This window comes from Oncorhynchus kisutch, linkage group LG17 (genome assembly GCF_002021735.2).
Source record: "Oncorhynchus kisutch isolate 150728-3 linkage group LG17, Okis_V2, whole genome shotgun sequence".
Lineage (NCBI taxonomy): Eukaryota > Metazoa > Chordata > Actinopteri > Salmoniformes > Salmonidae > Oncorhynchus > Oncorhynchus kisutch.
In genome coordinates this window covers 9,482,712-9,492,598 of record NC_034190.2, presented here as the reverse complement: position 1 = coordinate 9,492,598, position 9,887 = coordinate 9,482,712, and the positions used below count along the sequence as shown (strand labels likewise).

The following is a 9,887-nucleotide window of genomic DNA, read 5'->3' as shown; positions in this document are numbered from 1 at the left end:
CTACTGTTTTTATCTGTGATTGAACTGCACATAAACAATTTTTTTTTCTCATTTCAATTTGTTTATTTCACAATCTATAATACTGACTTACATAGACTTCCAGACATTGCACTAACACTGGTTAGCAACTTCACACTATGCAGAGACATAAACATGGTATCGACAAGTTCATCTGACTGGGGAAGGAAATGAAGGCGGAAGGGGGATATTAAAGGGCTTCATTGCCGAAATGCTGAACTAACATTCAAAGCTGTAGTATCTGAAGTTCTTTGGACTCAACAGGATATTTTTTGCATCATTCCTAACCAAAGGCCAAAGAAAAGTCTGCTTAGGACTGTAGGAATTTAGCGGTGGACTGAAATATTCTTCATCGGGCCAATTTCAAATAAAGCATTTGGCAATGATCACATGATCAGTATGCAACGTTGTGCAGACTGAAGTTACATAACCTCTCAAGTCAAAGACTAGTCACTCACTGAAGCGCTATTAAAGGGATGAGTCCCAAATGGTACTTTAATCCATATATACTAGTCAGTGGAGGCTGGTGAGGGGAGGACATCTCTTAATAATGACTCATGGAATAGCATCAAACTCATAGAAACCATGTGTTTGATCCCATTCCACCGATTCCACTCCAGCCATTAACATGAGCCCGTCCTCCCCAATTATGGTGCCACCAGCCTCCTGTGAAAGAGGTGGGGAATGGGGTTCCATTTGGAATGCAGAACAGGTATATGTGGCCTTTTCGTAAGTCCTCAACAATCTTCCCTTGAGGGGAGTGTTGCTGCTGCTGTAACACAGGAAGTGATGGGGTCAGAGGTGGTGGCTAAATGCTGGGTTAAAGGCTGGGAGGATTCTGTGGGAAGACTTCCAGCCGGCTAAGATTAGCCTGGAGGGTTGGAGCTTGGAACTGACTCTGTGTGGGAGCACCGTTACAACCATAGAAGAGTCCATAAGCAAATGTTGACATTATACACGAAGAGGCAGCAATGTTGGTGGTTGGTTCTTCAAGCTGTCTGCATTGTAAAACATTGTGGGGTATTTTTCATGTTACTTATTATGTGTGTCGATTGGGAGCAGTGGTTATGACATTCTATTTATCTCAATACTAATTGAATAATTACATGTTAAAGTGTACATTGTATTGTGCAACACACTTTTGTCATAGACCAGTACATGAATGATAATGAAATTAGTTTGTACTTTTGTCATAGGCCAGTACATGAATGATAATGAAATAAGTTTGTACTTTTGTCATAGACCAGTACATGAATGATAATGAAATTAGTTTGTACTTTTGTCATAGACCAGTACATGAATGATAATGAAATTAGTTTGTACTTTTGTCATAGGCCAGTACATGAATGATAATGAAATTAGTTTGTATAAAAAAATAATCATTGAATGAAAAGATGAAGGTGAATCTGTGCCAGCCTAATACAGTCAGCTACAATGTCTGTCTGGAGTAGATCAACCCTAATTAGTTCTAATTAGTTCAGGGTTCAGACCATGTGTTTCAGGTCCTTAAGTCACTTTAGTCCATTAGTGGTAGTGTATCCGTCCGATGGTCCCTGTTCCAGTGGTCAGTATATCTGGCTGTCCGTTCCTCCAGATCTCCCTGACGATGCGTTCCCTGTCCTCCAGTCGTCTCGCCCTCTCCAGCTCCTCCGCCGAGGCAAACACATTCACGCTCTTCAAAGTACCGTTCAATTGGCTGTTGCGGTCGCTCATGGGCGCAACCGTCACTTTAGGGATCTCTGCCTCCTCCCCTTCTTCCACATCCACACTCTCCTCATCCTCCTCTTCTTCTTCACTGGACTCCTTCAGTTGTCTCCTCTCTGGGGAGGGGGGAGGCTTATTGGTACGGTGGGTCCTACAGGTGATGCCGGTGACCAGGAGGCACAGGGCCAGGAGCAGGCCAAAACACACACCCATCATGAAGTACAGAGCAAAGCTCTCTGGGTTAGCTGGATGGGAAAACAGATTGTTAGATCACTCACCTACAAAAGCCTCGTAAATCCACACTGACTGTGAGCTTGTGAGATCAGGCAGGTTTTAGAGGCTATCACCTACATTGACAGGGGTTCAATAGGGCCATTCGTATTCTCATTTAATCTAAATATAACAACAGCATGTGAATTGTCCTTGCTTTGAGAATGCCTGGATGGGTATCAGTTCCTGTCAAATCTCTTCACAATGAGTACGAGGCCCCTGTCTGTTCTGACTGTACAAGCCACTTTCCTTGAGCAGTAATAGAAGTGCAGGAAACGAGGACGTTTACACAATATTTGAGAGGGTGAGCATGCAGATACTTTCACAGTACAGATACTTTCACAGTACAGATACTTTCACAGTACAGGGGTGTCACGCCAAAGCAGACAGTACACATGTCTCTACAACAGATTGTGGCTGTTGAATCTATTCTCAAAGCATCAGAATGAATAAAAAAAATGTATAAAAAAAAGACAAAATTATATTTTTTTAAAAGAATGAACAAAGGGTCTCTTTATCCTAGAACTATAAGCAGAAATAACAAGGGGGTCTTACCTTTGATGTGAGCATAGGTAGCCATGCTGTTACTTAGCAGCTCCATGTCTTTCCTAATTGGTTCCATTTTGACCTCTCTGCTTGTTTGTTGACAACCATTCACCAGCCTGTCTCCAATACGAGGTCCTGTGGTTAAAAAATAATTTACGTGTTAGAACCGCCCCCCCACAGACAGGAAGTAATCACCATTTTATCTTCTACTATGACACTTGGCGTCATCTCCAATGGGAGGAACTGTGTCATTTTCTGACGGCCAGCTGTGTCTCACTGTCTGAGTTCATTCTCTCTTCCACTGAGTCTCAGAAGGCTTAGAGATGATAATGTAACAGAATGCCTCCACGCATTACCCATCCCCACCCAGCAATCACCACTACAGGCCAATGAAGTGTCAAGGGTCATTGTGATGGGGACATTGTGTTCCTGGTAAGTTTCTTCACTAGGGCCCCACTGTGGACACAATACCCAGACAACACACATATATCTTGCCGAAGTCGGCATCACAGAGTCAGCATCAGCATCACAGAGTCAGCATCAGCATCACAGAGTCAGCATCAGCATCACAGAGTCAGCCGTAGATCGTGTAGACATTGAAATTGGGACGAGTGTCACAATGCTTGAATTAGCTGCCTCCTATCGATGCATTATAATTCCTCACCTGCGCGGGGGGGGGGGGCACGTTTCACATCTTTTAGGCATAGCCTACCTATGGACAGTCAAACATTTTCGGTTCATGGTTGGCAATACTTTTATCAGAAAATATGTCTAAAACCTATAGGCTTAAATAAATGAATAAAACACTTTCTGATTACAGTACTTGGCCCATGCATTCTTTTCACCATATGTGGATCAAATGTAACATTTTTTTTTGTGTAAATATATTCATCACATATTCACTGCTCTTAGCCTGTAATAAAACCTTAGTTTTTATCAAACTAACTGCAACACCCTCTGCACAAGCAATCTCTCTGTTAAATGTGATGTTTATGTTTCTCCGTTTCTTGTTTCTCTCTTCTCTGTGCTGGAGTTCTTTTAACAACTTGATGGTATAGCAATAGCCTCCTAAACTTGACATTAGCTTGAATCTTCTCTCTTCATTTTACCCATAAACAAAATCACCTATATTCTAGTAAAGCATATTGGTTGTATTATTGCCAGTATAATTTATCTAATAATCTTTCTTAAATTTTCCATTCAAATTCGATGTTTACACTCATTTGGTAAGGGTAATTCAAACCATGTAGTGAAACATGATTTGCTGTTGGCTCCGACCTCAAATAAAGGTATTTTTTAATGTCTGTATTAGAGCGACTAGGCAGCATGCAGCTTTAACGTGCATCATCCAAACAGCGGCTGAGGGGCGAATGCGATCTAATGCCGACGTCTCAGCGACTTGTTGCCAATGTGCAAACGCTCTCCATACTACATCGGCCTGATGTATCATGTAGACGTCGGGCCGACGTCGGCAAGACATGTATGTGTGTTATCTGGGATAGTCCCCACTGAGGACACCATAGTCCCCACTGAGGACACCATAGTCCCCACTGAGGACACTATATGCCCCACTGAGGACACCATAGTCCCCACTGAGGACACTATATGCCCCACTGAGGACACTATATGCCCCACTAAGGGCACCGTATGCCCCACTAAGGACACCATATGCCCCACTAAGGACACCATAGTCCCCATTGAGGACACTATATGCCCCATTGAGGACACTATATGCCCCACTGAGGACACCATAGTCCCCACTGAGGACACTATATGCCCCACTGAGGACACTATATGCCCCACTAAGGACACCATAGTCCCCACTGAGGACACTATATGCCCCATTGAGGACACTATATGCCCCACTAAGGACACCATAGTCCCCACTGAGGACACTATATGCCCCATTGAGGACACTATATGCCCCACTAAGGACACCATAGTCCCCACTGAAGTCACTATATGCCCCACTTGAGGACACCATAGTCCCCACTGAGGACACTATATGCCCCACTAAGGACACCATATGCCCCACTAAGGACACTATATGCCCCACTAAGGACACCATATGCCCCACTGAGGACACAATAGTCCTCACTGAGGACACAATAGTCAGTCAGCTTGCTTTCCTAACCGAGTTCGGTGTCCAGTTACCTGTTAATATGTTTGTATTTATGGTATTTCTGTAGCAGTGACCTGGCTGACCCTTTCTTGTGTGTTCAGAGCGGGGGTTTCACTTTTCCCACAGAAACACACATGAATGCTAAGAAGAACAGTGTGGGGTTTCCTCTGGGAAATGGGAGAGATGTCGTACTCCAGAGAGGAGAGCCGAAGAGAGAGGGAGGAGGAGAGATCTTAAAGACAAACAAACATAGGCTTCAGACAGAGATTGAGGGTGAACCTGGGGACCTGGGGAGGGAATAGAATGAAATCCCAAGTGTTGATGAAATCCCATGGTTTCAATCATAAATCAATCATAAATCTACTTAAGTAGTTTTTTAAAACTTTGTTATTTATATTTTTGACAACTTGTACTTTTACTTCACTACATTCCTAAAAAAAATAATGTTATTTTTACTCCATACATTTCCCCTTGACACGTATTACAATTTAAATGCTTAACAGGACAGGAAAATGGTCCAATTCATACACTTATCAAGAGAACATCCCTGGTCATCCCTACTTTCTCTGATCTGGAGGACTCACTAAACGCAAATGCTTTGTTTGTAAATGATGTCTGAGTGTTGGAGTGTGCCCCCTGGCTGAGTGTAAATGATGTCTGAGTGTTGGAGTGTGCCCCCTGGCTGAGTGTAAATGATGTCTGAGTGTTGGAGTGTGCCCCCTGGCTGAGTGTAAATGATGTCTGAGTGTTGGAGTGTGCCCCCTGGCTGAGTGTAAATGATGTCTGAGTGTTGGAGTGTGCCCCCTGGCTGAGTGTAAATGATGTCTGAGTGTTGGAGTGTGCCCCCTGGCTGAGTGTAAATGATGTCTGAGTGTTGGAGTGTGCCCCCTGGCTGAGTGTAAATGATGTCTGAGTGTTGGAGTGTGCCCCCTGGCTGAGTGTAAATGATGTCTGAGTGTTGGAGTGTGCCCCCTGGCTGAGTGTAAATGATGTCTGAGTGTTGGAGTGTGCCCCCTGGCTATACGTAAATGAAAATAACAAAAAGATTGTGCCATCTGGTTTGCTTAATAAAAGGAATGTCAAATGGTTTATACATTTACTTTTGATACTTAAGTATATTTAAAACCAAATACTTTTATACTTTCACTGAAGTAGGTCTTTAACCAGGTGACTTTCACTTTTACTTGAGTCATTTTCTATTAAGGTATCTTTACTTTTACTCAAGTATGGTAATTGGGGACTTTTCCCACCACTGTAACTGATGACTGACTTCCTCCCTCATAACAATCAGTCCATTGCATGCAATTCAACAACAGTGAGTGAATGGCAGAATGTTCTTTTTTCTCTGCCTCTTTCCTCAGTTTAAAATCATGCCCATCAGGACCCTGCGTTTTCCCACCCTGATCTTTATCCCGCCGACTCTTGGCAGTAGACCCTGACCCTGTTAACTCTCAAAGGCACATTTTGCCAATTAAATGGTGGTCGCCATGGCAGCGTGGCTGCTTTGTTGGCCCACAGACTCATGGGAGATGATGGGTCTTGCTGCTTTGCCCGAGTCATGGGCTGTGTTCGAGAGTATCAAATTCATGATGCATTGTGGGTAAATGATGACTGACCTACAAAATAATAATGAGTAGTTATTTATGATGCAAGGTGATTTGTAGATCAGTCAGTCGGCAGTCGCCTGCACTGTCGGCTACAATGTTGAACAAGCCCATAGTTAACTGCATACGTGGAATATGTCTGAAAGTGGGCATTGTGAAACAAGTGGGAGGATCAAGACCAGTGAATATATTGAAACCTAACAGCTAATTGGGTAGATTGGTTGGCAATCAAGACCATTTTGTGTGACTGCTTGCTACTTCCTTGTAGCGGGTAGCAGGTAGCCTAGTGGTTAGAGCGTTGGACTTCTAACCAAAAGGTTTCAGATTGAATCCCTGAGCTGACAAGGTAAAAATCTGTTGTTCTGCCCCTGACTTGCCTAGTTAAATAAAGGTAAAAAAAACTCCTAACCTGCTCTGTAAATGATCCAAACCTGCCATGTTAATTATCCTAACCTGCTACATTAGTTCTCATAAACTGCCATGTTAATTATCCTAACCTGCCATGTTAATTATCCTAACCTGCTACATTAGTTCTCATAAACTGCATTGTTAATTATCCTAACCTGCCATGTTAATTATCCTAACCTGCCACGTTAGTTCTCATAAACTGCCATGTTAATTATCCAAACCTGCCACGTTAGTTCTCCAAACCTGCCACGTTAATTATCCTAACCTGCCACGTTAATAAGCCTAACCTGCCACGTTAATAAGCCTAACCTGCCACGTTAATAAGCCTAACCTGCCATGTTAATTATCCTAACCTGCCACGTTAATAAGCCTAACCTGCCTAACCGGTTTAGTTAAAATGCTACAAGGAAAGCCTTGAGTGGCAACCAATGTGTTGATCCTCCCATTTGATTTGCAAAACCCACTTTCAGACACATATGCAGTTACCCATACTTGCCTTGCCCTATCAGAGCACTGAGTAATCGACTGAGTAATCGACTGAGTAATCGACTGAGTAATCGACTGAGTAATCGACTGAGTAATCGACTGAGTAATCGACTGAGTAATCGACTGAGTAATCTACTGAGTAATCTACTGAGTTATTTAGGCTGGATAACTGATTTGACTTTTGAAATATCTCACCAACTCCATCCTTGTTTTTTCCCCCAGGGTTTAATGACATAAGTGCTGTGAGTAATGTTGTTTTGAGTTCAGTTCATTCAAAGACAAACAATGTTTTCATTTAATTAGGCCTTGCATGGCCTCAGTTTTCATTTCTCAAATCCTACAAATGACCACGGTAGTGTTTCTTTGCTATGAGTCCGGCAGATTGAAAAAGGTCCATGGCTTCCTTTTTTACATTAGTTTCTTCATATTTTAGAAACATTTCTGTACTTGTGGGCATGTGTTGGCATCTTGAAATGTAATCCCTTATAAACACATTCTACTCCCTGTGGATTCCCCTTCCTGTCCCTCTCTTTCTTCCCACCAAGGCACATTCTCCAGACAGTTTTTATCACAAACAACCATAAAACATTGTCACAGCCAACAAGAAACAGTACCGTGATAAAAGTTTCTCTCAAAGTCTCAAAATATCTGGCGGCAACATATCAGTGGTAACTGGTGATAGAAGACACATGTCTCTTCACTCACACAGTTCTTTAACACCTCCCAATAACTTGCACAGGGTCAACAGCTGGGATTGTTTATATACCTCATAAACCGCTCTTGCCTTCAACCCGACACATTTCCTGCTTAGATAATCCAATTGGATTCAAACAATGAAATTCTAAACCTTTGCATTTATAGGTATTATTCTTATCATTGGTGCCTTGAAACAGATAGCAGCTTACAACACAGTAACTTGGAGGGACGAGGTGATTCTGTTGTCATAATACAACAAACATAATGACAACAAAAACCGCCAAAAGCGCTGGTGTTGTTTAACAACATACATGTGTGTCATGCCGGGAGACGGACGGCTCTCATCCGGTTGCTGTGTTAAGTGTGTAGTGGATGTCGAGGCGCTATGGCTCTCTGGCTCTCTGCCATACCTGCTACTGAGCCTATAAAGTGTTTTTATAGTCTGTCATTATAAAGCACAGACATTAATATGAGGAACAGTCTACTAATAAACCTCCATGCCATCGTGTTACTTCCAGTGTACAAGATCACTTTATTAGGTAAGCTAATAAAGTTATTTCCTAAATGGTTAGGAAACCAATATTTTCCATAGAAAACATCAAATGTAAAAAGGCAAGACAGATAAAGCCTCATCACCATGCAATCATCATCATCATCATCATCATCATCATGAGGACATCAACAGTAGGACCTACAGATGGAACTGAAGTGACAAGTGAATGCAAAACTAATCTCACACACTCACCTTAATCCTGATAAAGATACAACAATGATTTTAGAAGGAGCAGCTGTGCATCGATCTACAGGTAAAGCAAATATCGCATCAGACTGTAATGAAGTGGAGGAGAAACCTGAGGATCCCTGAGGTGTAGAGGAGTAGGAGTCCGATCAGACTGTCGAACTGCAGATCCAAGGCTGTAGAGCTGGAAACAGAATCACATAGAGAAAAGTGCTGCTGCCTCTCTCCTCGACATCAGGGCCAGCTGTACACCACAACCAGAAAGAGGACCAGCCAAACCCAGGACCGAGAGAGGCTGTCAATAGGGAGGTGTTTCCAGAGAGAGGGGGTGAGAGGGAGAGAGAGAGAGAGGGAGCGAGAGAGAGGGAGCGAGAAAGAGAGAGAGGGAGCGAGAGAGAGAGGGAGCGAGAGAGAGACAGAGAGAGGGAGCGAGAGAGAGAGACAGAGAGAGGGAGCGAGAGAGAGAGGGAGCGAGAGAGAGAGGGAGCGAGAGAGTGAGGGAGCGAGAGAGAGGGAGCGAGAAAGAGAGAGAGGGAGCGAGAGAGAGAGGGAGCGAGAGAGAGACAGAGAGAGGGAGCGAGAGAGAGAGACAGAGAGAGGGAGCGAGAGAGAGAGGGAGCGAGAGAGAGAGGGAGCGAGAGAGTGAGGGAGGGTGGGGCCTGATTAGTATTTAGCAACTTTATAACATTAAACAAGCACACAAAAACCAAAACACAGTTAAATGGATTACGAGTAAACCCCAAAACGGATTGTGAGTAAACCCCAAAACACCCTAAAATGGCTTTCCAAAATCCTCATACACTACTTACTCTGAGGTATGCTTGTGCTGTAGTGAGTGTCCCTATTTGTCAGGGTCTCACTGCTCACCAAGACATGGGCCTGTGACTGTACGATGAATGGTGATCTCCGCTGTGGGCCATGCCACAGTGCGGTAGCTCTGTTCAGTGTTTAGCCAGGAGGGTGGAACAGGAAATAGCTCGTAGACTACTGTTGGCACAGGGATTTGGTGTGCTGCTGATCTGGGAGGGACTGACTGGGGATTAAACAACCTCCGTGTTGTGGTCTCAGGGGCTCCGTCCCAAATGGCACCCTACTCCCTATACAGTCCACTACTTCTGACCAGAATAGGGAATATGGTGCCATTTGGAACAGACAAAGGGTTTTGGGGATTCAACAACATGTCTCTGGCAAGGTCTATATAAACCGTTTCACACCAGCAGGTGAAGTCTGAGACAGAAAATATAAAAGCCGGTTGTCAGTGTAAATCATAAAAGTTGTTTATGCGGTTATATTG

At 43.5% G+C, this 9,887-nt stretch overlaps 1 protein-coding gene across 4 annotated transcripts; it reads right to left on the bottom strand.

The window, feature by feature from the left end:
• Positions 1–48: 48 nt before the first annotated feature.
• LOC109907150 (protein eva-1 homolog B) lies at positions 49–9,657 on the bottom strand. Of its 4 annotated transcripts, none has more exons than XM_031795070.1 (4): positions 9,403–9,657; positions 8,706–8,888; positions 2,548–2,673; positions 49–1,967 (listed from the first exon to the last, which is right to left on the bottom strand). In XM_031795070.1, the coding sequence occupies exons 3-4, from the start codon at positions 2,612–2,614 to the stop codon at positions 1,543–1,545; spliced, it is 492 nt and encodes a 163-aa protein (XP_031650930.1). In that variant the 5' UTR covers positions 2,615–2,673; positions 8,706–8,888; positions 9,403–9,657; the 3' UTR covers positions 49–1,542. The 4 variants fall into 4 exon arrangements, with proteins under 4 accessions (XP_031650930.1, XP_020360531.1, XP_020360532.1 ...); XM_020504942.2 differs by having other exon boundaries at positions 8,600–8,888; positions 9,403–9,655; XM_020504943.2 differs by lacking the exon at positions 9,403–9,657 and having other exon boundaries at positions 8,706–9,178.
• Positions 9,658–9,887: the final 230 nt, after the last annotated feature.